The sequence below is a fragment of the Ilyonectria robusta genome (genome assembly GCF_021365365.1).
Source record: "Ilyonectria robusta strain PMI_751 chromosome Unknown BGZ61scaffold_12, whole genome shotgun sequence".
Classification (NCBI taxonomy): Eukaryota; Fungi; Ascomycota; class Sordariomycetes; order Hypocreales; family Nectriaceae; genus Ilyonectria; species Ilyonectria robusta.
In genome coordinates, this window is record NW_025764446.1 from 130,715 (window position 1) to 150,867 (window position 20,153).

The following is a 20,153-nucleotide window of genomic DNA, read 5'->3' on the forward strand; positions in this document are numbered from 1 at the left end:
TAGCGGCAAATTTTCTCGATTTCTTTTTGTTTGACATTTGCACAAGACACAGGGAATAAGCGAGGAAAATATTGCAGAGTGAGCGAGGAGAGAGAACGAGAGAGGAAGAAAATTAACGGCCAATGAGCACATTGTAGACCGGAAGGTTGGAAGATGAAAAGGTGGGGAGGAGTGAGAGAAAAGAGACTTGACGGCAAGCTGTTGCTCGTCTTGGGCTGCATGCCGGTAACATTGTCTCGAGCAATACGAACAATACCCATTTGTAGGTCCATACCTATTTCGGAACTGTTGGCAGCCTTTGATGCCAAAGTGGATTACGGTAGTAGTACATAGACCGACAACGACGGAGCTTGGGGATTGCGGATTGAGCCAAGAATGAAGGCGTCGTGGGCTCCATCAGCCCCATCGTAGATCATGTAGGCAGTACCCGTTTCCCAGAGTTTTTACGAATAGCAAGCGTGAACTCGGCGGGTGGCACAGCACAGTGAACGCATTGATGAAAGCTGCATAGTGCAGACGCGGATCTTTCAGCTTTGAATGGGCAGGTTTGGTCGATTGGGACGTGGTCGACCCAAATCCACCCCACTTGGATGTCGTGGCGGCTCCTTGGTACATGGAACAGCATGCCTTGGCGTTTTAGTCGAACATGTCAGGTTCTGTATGGCGGAGGCGACGTTGTCCGACCGGGGCAAGGTGAAAAAACAACAACGATGGGGGCAAAAAGATAGCCAGGGAATTTGTCGTCGTTCGAGTCGCTGTCGTTTTTTGACATGTTTCAAAGGCTGGTCGACAAGGCCATCAGAGACGACTTGGCATGACGGACCGGGGGGGCAGCTGTTCTCCGCTTTTACTGTTCTGGGGAGAGATGCGATCGGTCAGGGCGTTGGGCTACGGCCGTTTGGCACGTCTGGGAAGTTAGATAGGGGATGACGAGGTCATGATAACGGGGGTTGGAGTGGTTATGGGCTGTCATCTGGGTGAGGGAGCTATGGAGGGAAGAGCATTGTGAACTAGGTGAGAGAGGTTGTGAGGTGACATGAATGGGATATGGGAGGGACTGGACAGAGTAGGTATATATATATCTGAATCAATGGAATATTGAGACTGGGAGAGGATGATTCAGTGGAGCATTTGTGTGTGAAGACGAGTGGATGGAGGGAGGATTCGAGATGTGGGCACGGAGGGAGTCCCGTTGTATGACAAAAGTGTATTTGTACCTGGGTGGTACTACTGAGCACATTCGCCTGAGAAACACTGGAAAAGTTAGAGCGGAGAGATTTGGTAGTGCGGCAAGCGATGAATTAAAGGTTTCCCCGGTAGACCAACGTGTAGAAAGCCAATTCATTTGTTTTCCGCGTGCTCAGGTATCAGCGTCAGCATCCTCAGCATCAGCATTCGCAGTAGCAGGTCCAAACGAAGCTAGATCCTGGCTCAATTAGTGAGAGAGGGGCGGACTGGCATGGATGGATGGACATGGCGTGGAGTCGGGTCTAGTGGTTGTCGAGCTTGGAACCTGCGCTGCTGGACTGCTGGGCTGCTGCGAAGTACAGCACAGTGCAGTACCGGCCTGAGCGAGAGCCGAGAGAGATGAGATGGGGTCGATCCTCCTGGTTTGTATCTGACTCTCTGACTCTCTGACTGACTCTCTCTCTGACTGACTCTCTGACCCTCTGCGACTCTCATTAGGCGCCAATGCCACAAGCCAGTAAGAGGCACGTCCCTCGATTACGGAGCACGGGCGCTCCAGTGGGCTGACTGCTGGTACTCGGTGCCCAGCTCTCAGTGCCCAGGCCGTAAAAAAACAGGGACGACGACGATGATTGAGGGACTTCTATTGCACGCGCTGGCAGTCACTGCCACTGGTAAAACAGGTGAATCAATGGCCCGCCTCGGGATCACTTTTACTGCGTAGGCGCTCTGGGACAGTGCTGGCTGGGTCTGGAACTTGGCGACTGGAACTGTGACAGGGGGTTGTCCCTGGGCCTTTTTTTTTTCTTTTCCTGTGCTCCTCCAGTTAACCAGCAACGAGCTGTAGCGCAGGGTCACTGGGGCCAAGGACACGTACCTGGCGGAGGAGACCCAGGGACGGGAGTACTGGGCTAATTCCCGCTACCTGATATGGCGCTGGAGATTGCACCAGTGCGTAGGTATACGGCCATATTGATGTACCAGCTTCCCCAGGACGGCTCACAACGAGTTAGTACCGCTACCCGGACGGCTCTTCCCAGCAGTGTCCAGTACCGTACAGTACGGGCGGGCTCCCTCGCAGCGGGCAGCTGGTTCACTCGCTGGTTCACCCGCTGGTTCACTCCCGTGGTGGCTCCCTCGCTCCCTCCGCCGTTCGCTGCCCGCCCGCTGCCCAGCTGCCCAGTGTGAGCAGCGCCCGTTCCATCCAGCTGCCCTTCCAACTGCGACAGTCACAAATCTCTGTTTGCTCGCAGACTCAGCCCGTCTTCATCCTCATCATTGATCTTCATCGCGCCCCTGGGACGCCCCCATTTCTGTCCCTCACCATGAGCACACGCACATAGCTTCCACGGAACCACGCCTATCTCGCATCTTTCCCACCTAAACCTCCCCTCCTCCCCCCCCGGCCTTGGGCCTCCACGAGCCCACTGCCCAATCCCGCCGCACCATCTCCAATTCGTACCGTACTGCTGCGCTACCCTCCGCTCCGCCTTGACGCTACGCGACCGTCCGTCAACCCAACTCCTCGACTGCATTGCATCCCGTTCCGTCAGCCTCCTCCCCCGAGCCTGGCCATCCATCCTTCCTCCACGCCGACCTCGACCTCGACCTCGACCTCGACCTCGACCTCGACATCGCCGCCGCCGCCCGACGCCGACGCCGACGCCGACGACGACGTCAATCACCGCGACCACGCCGCCGCCCTAGACGCCGCCGCTGCCGCTGCTGCTGCCGCTGGTCCAGCTCCAGCTCCAGCTTCTGGCTCCCGCCCGCATCCCCCCCAGCATCTGCTGCTGCTGCTGCTGCTGTTGCCGTTGTTGCGCTGCTGCCGCCCGCAACCCACCCAACCAGCGCCAGCCATGGATCCCCAGTGGCAGTCGTATCCCGACGCGGCCTCGCCCGGCGCCTCGAGGCGACATAACGGCAGCGGCCAGATGCCCCGGGACTACGCTGGCCAGCCCCCGCCGCCCGCTGGATACAAATACGACCAGTTCCACGGCGGCGTCCCCGTCCAGGCGGGTGCCGCTCCTCCCTCTGCCGCCGTCAACAACAATCCCGCCGTCTCCTCCATTGCCTCCTCCATTGCCCCCTCCCACATGCGCGACGGCAACGGCGACGTCGCCATGCATGATGCCCACGATGCCCACGCCGGCATCAAGTATCCCATGCGGCCTCATCACCAGTCTCACCTCTCGGGTGGCCGTCCCGTCAACCTGCACTCGCCTCAGGAGCCCTCCGCCGCCGCCCAGCGATACTCTCCCATGGAGACACTGTCCCCCACCTCGCCCTATGCTTCCAAGCCGGGCCCCGTTGGCCAGCTCGCCAGCCCAACCCAGAGGCAGTCGCCCACCCGCCAGCCCGACTACTCTCAATCTCCCTACTATGGTGGTCGCCAGCAAGGCCAGCAGCTTCCCCCCATCACGCCCTACGCGTCTACCAACAGTCAGGACGGTTATCCCTCGTCCGCAGTCGCCCACCTTGATGGCGCTTTTAACCTGGATCCCAAGTCTCCTCGTCGCCCTGTGCCCACCATGGCAGTTACTCGGGGCCCCGTCCCCGAATTCAAAAAGTTGAGGGCCCCTACCGATCTCAGGCCCAAGGTCAACGCCCAGCCGCCCTTCCGTCGCGCCAACCCCGAAGGCGGCTTCATTAGCGTAAGTGTCCATCATTTCCAGATGGATTGTACCGCTGGATTGTACTCACGCGCTCTTATAGCCTCTCCAAGCCCTGACAGTTCATCTCCCCGCCACGTATCGCATCTGCAACCCGAGCTTCAAATACGAGTCGTCTCGAAACCCTCGCCGAGTCTTGACCAAGCCTAGCAAGGGTGTCAAGAATGATGGCTACGACAACGAGGATAGCGATTATATTCTATACGTCAACGATATCCTTGGCTCCGAGGAAGCTGGCCACAAGTATGCACCACTCCGAGCTATTGTCATAAATTTGTAGTCGCTAACTTGCCTGCCTAGGAATCGGTATCTCATCCTGGATGTCCTCGGTCAGGGTACCTTTGGTCAGGTCGTTAAATGCCAGAACCTAAAGACCCAAGAAGTGGTGGCTGTAAAGGTCATCAAGAACCGCACTGCCTACTTCAACCAAAGTATGATGGAGGTCTCAGTTCTCGATTTGGTACGGCCGTCATCCTTTATCCCTTTGCTGCTGGCCAGAAACTGACCACAGGAATCAGCTCAACACGAAGCTTGACAAGAACGACGACCACCACCTTCTGCGCCTCAAGGATACCTTCATCCACCGCCAGCATCTGTGCTTGGTGTTTGAACTCCTGAGCGTTAACTTGTACGAGCTCATCAAGCAGAACCAGTTCCGAGGACTCAGCACTACTCTTGTTCGTGTCTTCGCCCAGCAGCTTCTTAATGGCCTTGCGCTCCTCAACAAGGCCCGCCTTATCCACTGCGATCTGAAGCCCGAGAACATTTTGCTCAAGAACCTCGAGAGCCCCATCATCAAGATCATTGATTTTGGTTCCGCCTGTGATGAGCGGCAAACCGTCTACACTTACATCCAGTCCCGATTCTACCGGTCCCCCGAGGTCCTACTCGGCCTTCCATATTCCTCCGCCATCGACATGTGGTCCCTTGGATGTATTGTGGTCGAACTTTTCCTGGGACTGCCTTTGTTCCCAGGTTCGTCGGAGTATAACCAAGTGGCGCGTATTGTCGAGATGCTTGGAAACCCGCCCAACTGGATGATCGAGATGGGCAAGCAGGCAGGCGAGTTCTTCGAGAAGAGGCAGGATGAGTTTGGACGACGAACCTATCACCTCAAGAGCATGGAGCAATATGCGCGAGAGCACTCAACCAAGGAGCAGCCCAGCAAGAAGTATTTCCAGGCCAGCACCTTGCCCGAGATTATCAAGTCCTACCCCATGCCTCGCAAGAATATGAAGCAGAGCGAGATTGACCGAGGTGCGCACCCCAAAACTGATGCACCTGGCTGAGAATAAGCTAACAGCCCCAGAAATGAACAACCGGATAGCCTTTATCGACTTCGTTCGCGGTCTCCTAACGATCAACCCTCTGGAGAGATGGTCACCTCAACAGGCCAAGCTCCACCCCTTCATTACCCAGCAGAAATTCACTGGGCCATTCGTGCCACCCATGAACCTCAAGTCGAGCTCGCTCAACAGGTCTCCAGCACCCGGAACTCAGCAACAGCAGCAAGCTGAAGCACTTAGCAAGCAACGGGCGCAGGCGGCGCAGGCACAGGCGAACTCGGCGGCTCAAGGCGCGTACGCCTCTATGGCCACTGGACAGTATCCACAGTCTGGACACGCGCAGTCACAGATGTATGGCAACAATGCCATGTACTCGCCCGGCGGCGGCAGTCATGGAAACGGGCCAGCTGCGTATGGCCAACAGTCGGGTCAGTATGGTCCTATGGTCATGGCCCAACCGCCTCAGCAGATTCCCCAGGGCGTTCAGTATGCCCAAATGCCCCAGCCGCAGATGTATCAGCAAGGAGGAATGCGACCAGCTCGACAACGGGCATCTACCATGGAGCAGCAACAAAGTGGCATCCCGGCTGCTATCCAGCGAGTGGCTAGCCACCTTGACCCCAGCCAACCTATCCGCCTGCAGCCCAGCCCTGCGTACTACCCGCCTTCTGGAGACATGAGCGGCGGTGGTGATAACGGACCTCGATCAGCAAGAAGAGGAAGTCGCGTGCAGCAAGGCGGACGAGGTAGCAACCGGGACTTTATCCGCAACCTGGAGGAGCGTACTCTCGAAGAAGGCTTTATGGGAAACAACCAGAACGCTTGGCATTGAGTTGCCCTATATGATGGACTGGACGTCCATGTCAACCCGTGATTACTCTCAGTCGCCAGCCAAGGGTTGGCCGTGCCTGCACGAGATTGGCATGACAGGGACGAGCGTTGGCTCGAGGTTGACATTGAGCAAGGCCGAAGTGTCTTGCTGGGGTCGCAGCCGGAGCCTCCCCCTTTCTTCACCTCACGACTGCGATAAGACGGGATACCCAGGGCATGCCGAGTTCACCTTTCGGCCAGTCCTCGACCGACAAACGTGATGGTAGAGAGGGGGTATGGGCAAGGCGCTTTGAAGAAATTGCAGCGGTGGGGAGGTGTTCTGAATACGAGGATGTACCGAAAGGGACCTCGAGCCACGGCGTTCGGGGCTCTAAACATCCACGACTAGCACGTGGGTTGAGCGGAAGGGTGGGGATGTTGCATACAGAAAAGGGGAACTGTTCACGGATGATTTTACTTGCTTTGTTGCGAAGGGAGGCATGTCTAAGATGCGTCGTCAACTTGACCGACATGCGCCCTGGTGGTTTATTTCCTCTTGCACGGTGCCGGCCTGTCGCAGAACCTGGCCAGCCGGCTCCACCACGGAGAAGCCGGACGGCGACGGGGTATAGGAGACGGCGACGGTGGTGGTTTATGCCCAGCGCAAATGTGCCCAGCGCAGATGTAGCTTGGCTGTAGATATGTTACTTTTTGTCTTGATTTGGTGTATGAGGGCGATGCGCTTGCATAGCAAAGGATTCTTGGGTTGCGACTCTCCCGCATGTAGTTCTATCGGCTTGTTTGTTTTCACCCTCGGGGCGTGCTGAGATGGGTCAAGGAACAACAATATGACAAGTTGCCTAAGCTTTAAAGTCTCGGTCCCTTTTTCATCGTGGCCTTTGTTCACGGTCTGGTATTCTTCCTCTGCTACACGTCGACTGCCTGGACTATCTTCCTACTTCGGTGCTACCCAAGTGATGCCTGTCATCCCGTGCCGAAAAAAAAAAAATTGCAGGATATATCACACTCCTAAACGCCGCACCGTAAACCCTGTCTCTTCCGCACCAGCATGTTCCGGCTTTTCTAATGCTACAATGTCGAATTTAAAACCTCCCCGAACGCTTCCATGGGGACGAAGTAAAAGTGTCTCCGGCACAGCGCTGGTGTCCCGAATTATCTGCTACCTCGTCCCCTCTGGTTTCCACGGCCTCTTCGACTGCCATTGACGAGCCTGTCGCTGTACAGCCGGTCGGACCGCGAAGAGGAGCCGTTGGTGTTGGCAGTTGAAGTGTTTATGAGGTCAGGGAAGCCCATGGAGCCGTCGACGACGCTTTCGTTGTTGTTGGTGGCATTCTTGCCAGCGCGAGAGCCTCGGGGACCGCTAGGGGCGTTGGCGGGAGGGTTGGCCTTCTCGGTGGCCTGGTAGCCACCGAGCTTGGGGTAGACCTTGATAAGTCGACCGTCGGCCTGGGAGTCTCCGTTAGTAAGGGGTGTTTATGGAGGGGAGAAGAAACGCACCGTCTTGTCATTGAAGGTTTCAATCACCCGTTCGCCGCCCTCGCGCGAAGCAAAGGCCATCTCTACAATGATGATGGGGTTGGTTTTGATGATTTTACAGCTCACCATCTCGCCGCCTACGGGAGTCATGGCGCTCTCGATGTCAGCTGCGGTGGTTCCGGGAGCAAAGTTCTGCGCCATGATGGTGTAGGGGCCAGCAAGGCCGCGAATAGTAAGGCCCATGGGGTTCCCGGGCTTCTTAATGATGTTGACTTGCTGGGGCGCATCCGACGAGGTGTCCATGCGGTCGACTGCGGCGGACAGGCGCGAGGCGCGCTGGTTGGCCTTCTTGCTTCCGGGGGCGGTGATTCGGGAGCTTAGGGAGCCTCCCCGGGTCTTGCTGCCGTTGGTGTTGACGGCGTGGTGCAGGTCGTGAGTCCATTCGCCATTGACATTGCCAGGGGGCGGGTTCGGTCGGAGGTTGATGGAGTTGCGCTGCTAGGAGCAAAAAAGACGAGTTTTAACAACCGGCCTTTGAAACACGGCGGCGGGATCGGGAGGTGGGCTGTAGCTGTACCTTCTTTACACCGACGCGGCTGGCGAGAGACGGGCCCGGCGTGGCCTTGAGCTTCGAGGGAGCGCTTTGACGACGGTTCTTGGAGAAGATTCTGTCCGCGAGGGCTTCATTCTTCTTCCGCTCGCGCCCTGAGGAAGCGAAGAGCCGTGGTCAGTCAGATGTCGTAGATCGAGGGTGGTAGGTCGGGAGGAGGTGTTCGCTTACCGTCTTGGATGATCTTGTCGAATTCTGTGGCGACCTTGGCCATGGTTGGCAATGTAATGTCGAGTCGCGGGTGATTCGAGAGGGAGAAGTGAAGCGGGACAGGGAGAGAAAGAGAGAGAAAGAGAGGGACAGGAGGAAAGGAGAGGAAACCCGATGATATCCTGGCGGTTTGAACGATTGGGGCGAGAAATAGATGCTTGTTTGAGTCTCGACCTTTGTCTGGACGTGAGAAGAAATGGAGATGCGACGGCGCGAGCGCGTATCTAACTAGAGAGACGTGGACCTTCGCAACAGGGGGAGGGGTGGCTGTAAGGCCAGGCGCTCCCGCGCGGCTGACGGGCTGAAAGGTACCTACGTACCGCGTGCCCCCTTAAGCGCCCAGCTGTGGACGGTACCTCAGCAGGTACATCGGTACTTTGGTTACTCCAGTCCTGCTGATAAGATAACGGCGGGTCGCCTCGAAATTTTGGACTGCGCAAGTCTCACGCCTCGGTCACTCTTGGTCCATCACCAAATCCTCCACCCGCAAATCTGCCAAACCCAACAACTCGCCATGGTGGAGGGTATCATGTACGGCGCATCCATGCGCAGGGCAATTCGGCAGCTGCATCAGCCGAGGATTTATCTCGAAAGGACTGCACTGCTCCAGACCCGTTCCTTCCTCCAACCGCACCCTCGATTCTCCTCTACTGCGACTACCACCCCCAACACCTCCACCACCTCCGCCAACACCCCGACTCCCACCCCTTCACAGGTGACGGCTTCAATAAAGGCCGATGCGCCGCAAACATTCGATGCAGACCCAGAGGAACCTTCAGTATCTGCGAAGAAGGCCAGAGAGAAGCTGGAACGGGCTGTGAAAAAGAACCTCCCATACCTGGACGATCCGTGGAAGCTGGGGCAATACGTCACTGATGCGCTCGCCAAAGACCGATTCGACGAGGCCCTGCTTCTGACCCAGAAAGCTAGCAATAAGGACCAAGTTGTGGTATCCTGGAATCATCTCATCGACTACCAGTTGGAGAAGCAACAGCTAAGAAAGGCCATCAAGTTATACAACGAGGTTAGTGCTAGTACTGTACCAATTCGTGGTGTGAGCAACGATATACTGACACCCAATCCAGATGAAGAAGCGGGCTCAGCTGCCCAATATGCAAACTTACACGATTATATTCCGCGGACTCGCCAAGTCACAACACCCCAAATTAGCCGTGTCCGAGGCCATCAGGCATTATCAGATCCTTTTGAAGGATAGCCGTCTGGAGCCAAACTCGACCCACCTCAATGCCGTTCTCAATGTTTGTGGCAAAGCTGGAGACTTGGATTCCATGTTCTCCATCGTCGACACGGTCAACGAGTCAACTCGAGCCCCCACCGCTTACACCTACACATCCATCATTAATGCTCTTCGGTTCAACGTCTTGGGTGAAATCAAGGATTTGCCAGAGGAGCAGAAGAACGACAACATTATGAAGGCTATTGGCCGCGCCAAGGGTCTTTGGGAGGAGGCTATTTCGAAGTGGCGCCAGGGGCGGTTGATCATTGACGAGGAAATGGTGTGCGCGATGGGTCGGCTGCTCATCATGGCGCCTGACCGTGTTGACAAGCGCGAAGTTCTCGACCTCATTGAGCAGACGATGAACATCCCTAACTTGTCCAAACCGGACAATGTCTCTGCGGCAGACTTTCAAACAAAGGGCCTTGCTCGCGCGGGTTCCTCCAAAATGGCGTCACGCGTCGCCTGGGTTGCTCCTGATCGCAACACTCTAGCTTTGGTGCTCACGACACTTTCATCCTCCAAGCTGACCACATGTGGAATCAAGTACTGGAACATCCTGGTCCGAGAGCACGGCATTCAACCGGACATGGACAATTGGATGCGAATGTTTGGCATGCTCAAGCTGGCCAAGGCCAGCGCTCACGCTTGCGAGATCCTCGACATTGTCCCTGATGAGTACATTAATGCCAGGCACTACCAGATGGCCATGGAGACGTGCGTGCGCGACAACATTAACCAAAATGCCATCAAGAACGCCAACAAGGCGCTCAACTCGATGGTGAAGAGGCTCAGGGTTCCAGACCCTCATACCATGCGCCTATACCTCCGTGTCTCCCTCGTTAGCCACTACCAACTCCGGGCACGATCCGACAAGGGAGATGTAGCCGGGGCCAAGCGTGACTACGGCATGCAGATCACTGAAGCCCTCGCCCGCCTCTGGGATCCGTACCGCAAGCTTCACAACCACTACTTCAACGTTGTTAAGCCTAAGGACGATAAGGCTGAGGGCATCAACTACAACAATAAGCGTGAGGTCATCGCCCTCGCTCGAATCATGTATGGCGCCTTCAACAAAATCATTCAGCAGGGCATGCTCCCCGATGCCGACTTGCAAGAGATCCGCCCCATCGGCGCCCGCATCAACCGTGAGATCCACACCTTCTTCGCCAACCGCGAGGAGCTTGAGCCCAACCTGCGCAAGTCCAAGGGCCGTGGCACTGCTGAGGAAGATATGTCTGAGTATAACGAGATTCTCGGCGGCGACTTTGAGTGGGACACCACCCAGGTCGGACGGCCGAAACCCGAGCGACGAGATGGTCGTATGGGAGATGACAGGCCCAGGTCCAGATTCGGTGGCGAGCGCCGTGAATCACGTATGGGTGAAGACCAGTCGAGGTCAAGATGGGGGAATGAGCGTCGAGACTCTCGAAGGGGTGAAGACCAGCCCAGATCCAGGTGGGGAGATGCGCAAAGAGAGTCTCGAATGGGTGAAGAGAGGCCTAGATCGAGACGAAGCGATGGCCGACGCGAGTCTGGTATGAGTGAAGATAGGCCCAGGCCTAGACGAAACGATGAACGACGAGATTCCCGCATAAACGATGACGATCCTCGCTCGAGACGACGGCATGAGCGCCGAGATCATGAGCAACCCGATGAGCTCCGCGGAGTGCGTGAACCGTACCAGCGACGGGCGAACCTGCCATGGTGAGCGGAGTCTGTATGATACTCTGTATTGATATCTTGTGAGATGATTGACAGGTCTGGGTTTGGCGATATGTAACATATATATGAAGGAAAAAGCATAGCTGGTCAGCGGACGTGGAGTTTAGGGCTGCTGGATTCTCACGGATGACATATGACTAGACAGATCTTTCAAAGTACTGTAACTGTAACAACATGAAATCATCCTCTCGAATATTTTGTTAATTCTGCATATTCTTATTAGGTTAGATGATCTTGATGTTAAGCCGGCCGTCAGCTACCTGGACAAAGCAGAAGACATACCAGCACCACATACCTGTCGCTTATGGAGATATGTCCAATCCACCACTCCTTCAAAGTCTAAAGAAGGGATCCAAGAAGATGTTTACATGCTCTTACGTTGCAGTACTGTTCAAATTTATCTTACAGGGCAAGATGACTTTGGGACATGAGCAAACATGGATGGGCCATTTTTATTAGCGACCGAAAGGATCGTGCCACATAAAGAATTCTCGTACGCACTATAAGAGTATACATGGCCGAAAGTGGTGCATATTTTATGAACTCGAACAAACATTAGAAGGGCCATTGTGCTCAACTTTTAAAAGTTGCGATTTAGAGGATACTAGCTCCCCTAATCCTAGGAAACTCATCTCCGAACGATTCCCAAAGCTACGCCCTGTAATGAGCCATGAAGCAAGGACGATGCTCCAGGCGAGTCATGAGATGCCCTTTGATTTCAAGGACACAACCTAGCACGGTATTAAAGGGAGTAAATGCAGGCTTCAATACACTACTCTTCGGACCTGGTACGGAGCAACCCATGATGAATGGAAAATCCGCTGCCATAGACGGCCCTCAACCAACCAGTTTGTTTACCACCCCTTGAGTAATTCCATATCTGAAGCTCCGTGTCACAATAGACGCGATTAGTCCCAACTCAGTGTTCTAAGCCGATGCTCTGACAAAGGTAATGCAAGTTCTTGGGCAAAGGGGATATTAGGGAATCTCTGAAGAAGGCTCAGTTTCGATGGCCAAATGATTAGGCGTGCTTTTCATCTTGGACTCTTTAATCCATGCCCTAAGATGAATCAGAGAACACGGTTCTGTTTTGCCAAATTGAGCATCCGTAGAATTAGATACGGCCCTTGAAGGTAGCATCAGGGTAGTAACTGATTCTGAGGGAGATACAGGGGGTATGTCAGGGGTGACCGGGCGTTTTTCTCGGCAAGACACGTGGCATTCGGAGTCATCTTGATCCTCGTGCTCGGGACATGAGATACGGGTCGTCCGGGTAGATTCGTTATCGAGCCATCTGCCTTCGACCAGTTTCTGACCATTGTCCGAAATGTACACGGGGGACAATGCAGTATCAGGGAGATTTCCGCTGCCCCTGGGTCTCGGTAGTGTGAAATGCTCCATCAAATGCGGTTTCTGAGGGGGATCCCTGAGATGAAGCGATTGTTCCAAGATTTTGTCAACTTGATGAATGGGTACCCCTCTCTTCTCTTTGCTGCGACAACAGGCCTGGGAGTGACAAGATTGGCAAGAAGGAATAGTAGCCTTATCAGCCAAAAGCATGCCAGGTGGCGTCGAGTAAGCTTCTGCAACCGTGCCGGGCCCAGGTTCGGGTTGAGACGAGCTCGTGGTCCGGGTTGGTGTGATTTGAATATTTGCTGGTAGAATCTTCTGCCACGAAGGCAAGCGACTGCGACCTTTGAATGCTGGTAAAGACTGGGCCAAACCATACTTGACGTTGATGTCAGTGGCGGCCTTCTCTAGAAAGGTTCGAAAGGTGGAAGATCTCTGTAGGTTCCCCTGATTCAACTCGGATAGAACCTCAAGTTGAGGTGGAATATTCGAGGCGGGGTTGAATGGTCCTGGTTCCGCATCTTCTATCGCCTCTGACTGTCCATCCTCTGACAGTCTGTCCTTTGACAATCCGTCCTTTGACATTTCGTCCTCTGACATAAAAGATGCAACTGGGTGCTTTGGCTCGTCGGAGTCTATGGTTCTATCACGGACCCATTTCATGATCCTGACGCTTTGGAAGACATCGCCTAGACTTTTGCGGCGGCGTGCGACCACCGGAAGATGCTCTGAAATGATAGGTGTTAGGAGTTGGAAGGGTGATGAGTTCGGCATTGGACCCATAACTTGCCTGATTTCTGTGACTGCGACGTGGACTCGGTCATGTCAAACCCGATGGCTCGTTGACTCAGACGTGCAGACGAGCAAGTTGCCGTCCGTTTCCGAGTAGACGATAGCCAACTCCGACGGGTCGAGACATCCGGGGCATCTTTCTTGTCTAGATACTGATGCTCCAGAGAGCTAGAGCGACCGCCTTTGTTATCCTCGCCGGGATGAAAGAGACCTTCTTGACGCCGTGGCCTCAACAGACGCTACCTGGACAGAGGCAAACTAACGAGTCGAGATCTTTGCTTGGGGAATTTCTGACTTTTGCCGGTGAGTGGATTGCTGGACGGCATTTGTGTAGCCATGTTCGTAGAATGGGGACGAATATCAATGATGGGGAGGGATGGCTCTGAGCGTGTCGTGGGAATGTCGCCAAACACCAAGCCAGCTTTGAAGGCGATGGAGTTGGTTGGGGAAAAGTGAGGATGGAATAAGAGCCAAACAGAAAAGCGAAGGTGGTTGCGATTACCATTGGGTCTCGGAGAGCAGTCTCTCGGAGAGCAGTCTCCTACTGTGCTAATCGGCAGGTGCCTAGGTAGAGGTGGGTGGGAGCACATGCAGTTATAGTAATGCCCACGGAGGCAAGCGCGTGGCTGAATGCGGAAGTGAAGCTATCATGTCAAAATCTCTCTGGTTTCATTGAGAGAGTACGAGAGATGACCTCTATTCTGAGTATTTTCACTTGACCATTTGGAGAGGCAGCAGTCACAATCCCATGCCTATGTTGATGTCACCGTAAGCATCGATCATGTCCAGAGGCTGCGTAAAAGCCGTGGGTTGCTGTGCTGCAGTGGCGCCACGGAACAGGTGCCATGGCCGAGTAGCTTGCTGTAAGTAGCTGTGTGTACGAAATACCTTGCCTGGTGTTATCGTCGCTTAGAATATGGACAAGGGTCAGATGTGAGGTCATAACAACACTTGGAAATCGAGACATTGTCAGTGGATGAACTCCCCCATGGATTCGCGTTAAGTGCGCGCGCGTTGATGGCACAGTGATGGCACAGTGAGAGCCACGGACCCACAGAAGTCTCTCCCACTGTGCTCACTGTGGAGGGACTCCTGGTCCAAAGTACCTTCCCCCAATACCCCACGTGCACCGCCACATCGCTCTCTTGCTCTGAGGGCAGGGGCGCAACGGGCACTTTAGAGGACCCCACCCGCGACACGATGACGCGACACTGAGGACGCGACAGACGCGTCCCGCTTGACCACTTTTCTACCAGGGGATCAAGTACCTCCCGCTCTCGTCGCTACCACCACCCACCACCCACCACCCGTTCACTTGCCAACTCGATTCAACTCGACCAATTCAACACCACCAGACAAACGAGACCAACTCCCGCAACGACAATACATGCTTGATATGGTATCGTGCTAACTCAACTCCGCCATGTCGAAGCCCAACCACCGGGCCAGGCTTGCCGAGCTCCGTGCTCTTCGCCAGTCTGGCAAGAAGGCCTTTGACACCTACCAGGTCGACGAGGTCTCCAATCTCTACGACGAGGTTGACGAGGCCGGCTACAAGAAGATTGTTCGTGACCGACTCGAAGAAGATGACTTCGTTGTCGATGACAACGGTGAGGGCTACGCCGACGACGGCCGCGAGGAGTGGGATCGCATCCAGACCTACGAAGACGACAGTGAGGAAGACGACAGAGTCGTCCGTGGTCGACCAAGCAAAGCCGGTCAGTTCATCTTGCAGTCGCAGATTCCCACCCCCACTGACACTTGACACAGCCAAGAAGAACCGTCAGGACGACCAGGAGAAACGAGATGCCAACGACAGAGATATCAGCGAGTACTTCACCAAGGGTGCTGGCAAGGCACAGTCCAAGCCCAAGGTTAGCAAACTCGCCGCCCGACTCTCCCAAACTTCCAACTGATCCGTTCCCGCAGGTAGTAAAGACGAAAGCCGACGAAGACTTCCTTGCCGACCTGCTCGGTGAGGTTGACACCAACATCCCCGCCCCTGCCCCTCGCATATCAAAAATCGAGAGATCTGGTGAGCGTCGCAAGTTCAGGGATCTATCGCCTGCTCCTGAGCCCACTTCGAAGAAGAAGAAGTTTCTCGATACGCGATTGCCATCTCCTCTCCCAGCAACCATGGACAGCGATGACGGCTTTATCCCCCCCCTCGATGACGAGCCCCTCGACGTCCCTATGAGCGATCCGGCTCCCTCCTCCCCAGCCGCCAAGGTTGCTCAACGGAAACGCCTAATAAAACAAGAACCCCAAGACGACGAGGATGAGGATATGATGGAGGTAGCCCATGCCGGTGCCATCAACACAGCCAGCGTCAACATGACAAGCTCTCGGCCAATCAAGAGACTCATCAAGAGGGAAATTGATCCCGCTCCCCCCAGCTCCTCCCCAGTCAAGCCCCCCGGCGCTGCTGTAGACCCATCCTCTTGGAATGCACTCACTGAGAGGCTCAACGTTGTCTCTAGTTCGCCAACAGAGACCCGAGGTATCGGCAAGATTGACCATGCAGACGCCGTCGAGGAGGACGGAAGCCTCAACTTTTTCTGGACCGACTATCTAGAGATCAACGGCAGCCTGTGCTTGTTCGGCAAGGTCCTCAACAAGAAAACAAGGTCCTATGTCAGCTGCTTTGTCAAGGTCGACAACATCCTGAGGAAGTTATTCTTCCTGCCACGCCAGAACCGAGTGCGACATGGCGAAGACATGGGGGAAGAGGTTGAGATGATGAACGTCTACGATGAGATCGACGAGATGATGACCAAGATGAAGGTGGGCATGTACAAAATCAAGGCCTGCACGCGAAAGTATGCCTTTGAACTGCCAGGTGTCCCCAAGGAAGCGCAATACATGAAGCTTCTCTATCCATACACGAGTATGTTCCCAAGGAACCGTCACCTCCCTGTTCCAATTTCCGCTAACCATTTCTCAGAGCCACAACTCGATGCAGACGCCCCTGGAGAGACATATTCCCATGTCTTTGGTACTAACACGGCCCTATTCGAGCAGTTTGTCCTCTGGAAAAACATCATGGGCCCCTGCTGGCTCAAGATCCAGGATGCAGACTTTGGCAGCATCAAAAACGCATCCCATTGCAAGCTCGAGGTGCTGGCTGACCACCCCAACATGATCTCTACCTTGCCCGACTCCGAAAACATCGACGCTCCTCCTTTGACTCTCATGAGTGTCGCCTTGCGAACCGCTTTCAGCGCAAAGGATAACAAGCAGGAGATTCTAGCCATTAGTGCCAGAATATACGAAAAGGTATCGCTCACCGATACAACTCCTGCGGAGAAGCTGCCTTCCCGAAGCTTCACGGTCATTCGACCACACGGGCAAGGCTTCCCCTTGGGATTTGACCAACTTGTAAGGCAACGAAAGAACCGAGGTCTTCTAGTCTTAAAGAAGCAAGAGTCAGATATCTTGACTTTCTTTTTGGCTCAAGTAGACGTTGCCGATCCAGATGTCATTCTCGGCCACCAACTGGAGGGTGTTGATTACAGTGTTCTTCTAAACCGACTACACGAGAAAAAGATTCACCAGTGGTCGCGACTTGGTAGAATGCGAAGGAGCCAATGGCCAGCTTCCATCGGCAAGATGGGCGGGAATGTCTTTGCTGAGCGTCAGGTTATTGCTGGCCGTCTGCTCTGCGATCTTGCTAACGAGGCTGGAAAGTCGGTCATGTTCAAGTGCCAGTCTTGGAGCTTGACCGAAATGTGCAGCCTCTACCTCGCTGGAGACAACCGCCGTCGTGAGATTGATAATGAGGCCGCATTGGCCAGCTGGGCCAAGGAAAAGCAGGGTTTCATGGACTATGTCACTCACATGGAAGCCGATACTCATTACATTGCTGCGCTGGCCTTGAGTGTTCAGATGCTACCCCTTACCAAGGTCTTGACGAATCTGGCTGGCAACTCCTGGGCCAGAACTCTCACGGGAACCCGGGCTGAGCGAAATGAGTACATTTTGTTGCACGACTTCCACCGCCACAAGTACATCTGCCCTGATAAGCAGACATTCCGTGGTCGCCAGAAGGTCGAGGAGGAACAACGTGAAGGTGAGGTGGCGGACGGCAAAAAGAAGGACAAGTACAAGGGTGGTCTCGTCTTCGAGCCAGAGAAAGGTCTGTATGACAAGTTTGTGCTTGTCATGGACTTCAACTCTCTCTACCCGTCCATCATCCAGGAGTTCAACATCTGCTTCACCACGGTGGATAGAACTAGCTTGGTAAGTTGACCATTTGTCTAATTGTATATCAATAACTAACATTCCCCTTAGACCGAGGACGAGGATGCGGTTCCTGAGGTCCCTAAGAACCAGGAACAAGGCATTCTTCCAAAGCTCATTGCCACGCTTGTCAGCCGACGTCGCCAAGTCAAGAGTCTGATGAAGGATAAAACTGCTACCCCCGAGGAGCTCGCCACCTGGGATATTAAGCAACTGGCCCTGAAGCTCACCGCTAACTCCATGTACGGATGCTTGGGCTACACTAAATCTCGCTTCTACGCTCGCCCTCTAGCCGTACTGACGACCTATAAAGGTCGTGAGATTCTCCGCAGCACCAAGGAGCTTGCCGAGAGCAAGTCGCTCCAGGTTATCTACGGCGACACTGACTCTGTCATGATCAACGCGAATGTAGACAATGTCTCCGATGCCCTCAGGGTTGGAAACGAATTCAAGAAAGCAGTCAATGAGCAGTATAGACTGCTGGAGATTGACATCGACAACATCTTCCGCCGCATCCTCCTTCAGGCGAAGAAGAAGTATGCCGCCATCAACCTCGTGGAGAAGGATGGCAAGTACGTGGAGCAGATGGAGGTCAAGGGTCTTGACATGAAGCGTCGTGAGTACTGCGCGCTGTCCAAGGAAATCTCCAAGCACCTCCTCGACGAGATTCTTTCTGGAGATGACACAGAGGTATCGGTAGCGCGCATCCACGAATACCTGCGAGAAATCGCCGGTAAGATGCGTGAACAGGCGATCGCAACTCCCAAGTACATCATCTACACGCAGCTCGGAAAGGCACCCAAAGAGTATCCCAACGCCGACTCGATGCCCCAGGTCCAGGTGGCGCTTCGTGAGCTGGCTCGCGGCAAGACTGTCCGCAAGGGCGACGTCATCTCGTACATCATCACGGGCGATGGCACGAGTTCCGAACCAGCTCCCAAGCGAGCCTATGCTCCTCCAGATCTGAAGACAGACACGAGCCTGATCCCTGATGTGGAGTGGTACATTGGCAAGCAGATCTTCCCTCCGGTTGAGCGTCTCTGTGCCAACATTGTCGGAACATCGACTTCGCAGTTGGCCGAACAGCTTGGCCTGGATGTCCGCCGATACAGTTCATTCCAAAACCAGCAGAACAGCTCTAGCAACGATCTGGAGATCCACCCCCTCGACTCCCAGATCCCCGACGAAGTCCGCTTCGCCGAGTGCGCTCGCCTCTCACTGCGGTGCCGCAAGTGTAAGGCCAACTCCACCTTTGAGGGCCTCGCTGCATCTCCCGACGGCGTCTCCGCATCGGGTGTCCTCTGCAGCGCTTGCGGCGCGACCTTTTCAACCTTGTCCATTGTGGCTCAGGTCGAGCATGCCGTTCGCACTGAGACAACCCGCTATTACGAGGGCTGGTTGATGTGCGACGACTCCCAGTGTGGAAACCGCACCCGCCAGGTGAGCGTCTACGGCACACGATGCTTGGGGCCTAAGGGGCTCGCGCGCGACTGTCTCGGCCGCATGCGCTACGAGTACAATGAAAAGGCCATCTACAACCAGCTGCTGTACTTTGCCAGTCTCTGGGACGTTGATAAGGCGCGAGCCAAGGCGACATCAGAGTCGGGCGATGTGTCCCGAGTGGACCGCGATAAGATCCTCGCGGTAGCGGAGCATAACCGCGTGCGGTTCAGCACTGTTAAGGGTGTCGTGGACAAGTACCTCGACAAGTGCGGCCGTCAATGGGTCGCCATGGACACGTTGTTCGTCAAGCTGGGATTCAACAAGCAGTTGGCGTGAACTATTATTGGAACAAACAAGAATGGATGGGACATGTGTATAACAGGAATCAAGGATATGCTGATTGCGTAGGGAGTCGGTGGAGTCTCGGGAACTTGGATCAAGAAGTCGATTGATATTTTGCTTTTTGGAGGGAGCCTGGCTGTCTAAGTTGATGTTGCCGGTGCTACCAAGCGCGGTTCCATGTGTAATGAGTTGAAGGTCAATTGCATGGGTAGCAAAGCGGAGTTTGGGAGTTGAGAGTTGAGTCTAGCACAAAGCCATAACCGACAACAGAGGAGTGCCGTCAAAGACTCGATGAGAATTTAGAAGTAACTATTAGTATGGATCGAGGATCGTTATGACCGAAACGTGTATGCTAGCAAGGCCAAATTTCTGTCGTAGAAAAGGATAAACCCGCAGGATGGCCAACTCAGTCAGGTTGAGTTTGGAGATGACTTGCTTCGAGCTGGCTCGCGCTGTCTTCAGCCTTCATATGAAGTTCGATGTGTCCTGGTAGAGTTGCGAAAATGCCACCGAGACTCGTGGTAGTTTCGGCTCAATGCAATATGGCGACACCTCTGGGGACCTAGCATCGTGATTGTCAACCAAACCGTCTGTTGTCGAGCCATTGATTGGCTTTGGATCTGCGCTTCGATGCGTGTCTCTCATACCTTTCTTCAACCAACTTCACAACAAGACGCTCAACGTTTGATGAAATATGTATTTGTCTGCCAACGGCTCATGGTCCCTCGAAGTTAGATGATGTACAGCAAGGC

The 20,153-nt window shown here is 54.6% G+C and overlaps 5 protein-coding genes across 5 annotated transcripts; 3 read left to right on the forward strand and 2 right to left on the reverse strand.

The window, feature by feature from the left end:
• Positions 1-3,311: 3,311 nt before the first annotated feature.
• BGZ61DRAFT_354565 (kinase-like domain-containing protein) lies at positions 3,312-5,978 on the forward strand (the record flags this gene model as incomplete). The annotated part of the gene is made up of 5 exons (XM_046240628.1): positions 3,312-3,842; positions 3,904-4,103; positions 4,161-4,320; positions 4,379-5,117; positions 5,170-5,978. 5 exons carry the CDS (start codon positions 3,312-3,314, stop codon positions 5,976-5,978), a joined length of 2,439 nt encoding a protein of 812 aa, XP_046103056.1.
• Positions 5,979-6,796: 818 nt separating this feature from the next.
• Positions 6,797-8,422, reverse strand: BGZ61DRAFT_453456 (uncharacterized protein). The gene is made up of 4 exons (XM_046246079.1): positions 8,235-8,422; positions 8,031-8,158; positions 7,475-7,948; positions 6,797-7,423 (listed from the first exon to the last, which is right to left on the reverse strand). The coding sequence occupies exons 1-4, from the start codon at positions 8,275-8,277 to the stop codon at positions 7,130-7,132; spliced, it is 939 nt and encodes a 312-aa protein (XP_046103057.1). The 5' UTR covers positions 8,278-8,422; the 3' UTR covers positions 6,797-7,129.
• A 395-nt stretch (positions 8,423-8,817) lies between these two features.
• Positions 8,818-11,221, forward strand: BGZ61DRAFT_354171 (uncharacterized protein; the record flags this gene model as incomplete). The annotated part of the gene is made up of 2 exons (XM_046240590.1): positions 8,818-9,297; positions 9,359-11,221. 2 exons carry the CDS (start codon positions 8,818-8,820, stop codon positions 11,219-11,221), a joined length of 2,343 nt encoding a protein of 780 aa, XP_046103058.1.
• A 937-nt stretch (positions 11,222-12,158) lies between these two features.
• BGZ61DRAFT_44153 (uncharacterized protein) lies at positions 12,159-13,670 on the reverse strand. The gene is made up of 2 exons (XM_046244592.1): positions 13,376-13,670; positions 12,159-13,313 (listed from the first exon to the last, which is right to left on the reverse strand). Exons 1-2 carry the CDS (start codon positions 13,407-13,409, stop codon positions 12,214-12,216), a joined length of 1,134 nt encoding a protein of 377 aa, XP_046103059.1. The 5' UTR covers positions 13,410-13,670; the 3' UTR covers positions 12,159-12,213.
• A 1,130-nt stretch (positions 13,671-14,800) lies between these two features.
• BGZ61DRAFT_354483 (putative DNA polymerase alpha catalytic subunit) lies at positions 14,801-19,395 on the forward strand (the record flags this gene model as incomplete). The annotated part of the gene is made up of 5 exons (XM_046240613.1): positions 14,801-15,095; positions 15,148-15,251; positions 15,307-16,264; positions 16,322-17,616; positions 17,668-19,395. 5 exons carry the CDS (start codon positions 14,801-14,803, stop codon positions 19,393-19,395), a joined length of 4,380 nt encoding a protein of 1,459 aa, XP_046103060.1.
• Between the last annotated feature and the right edge of the window lie 758 nt (positions 19,396-20,153).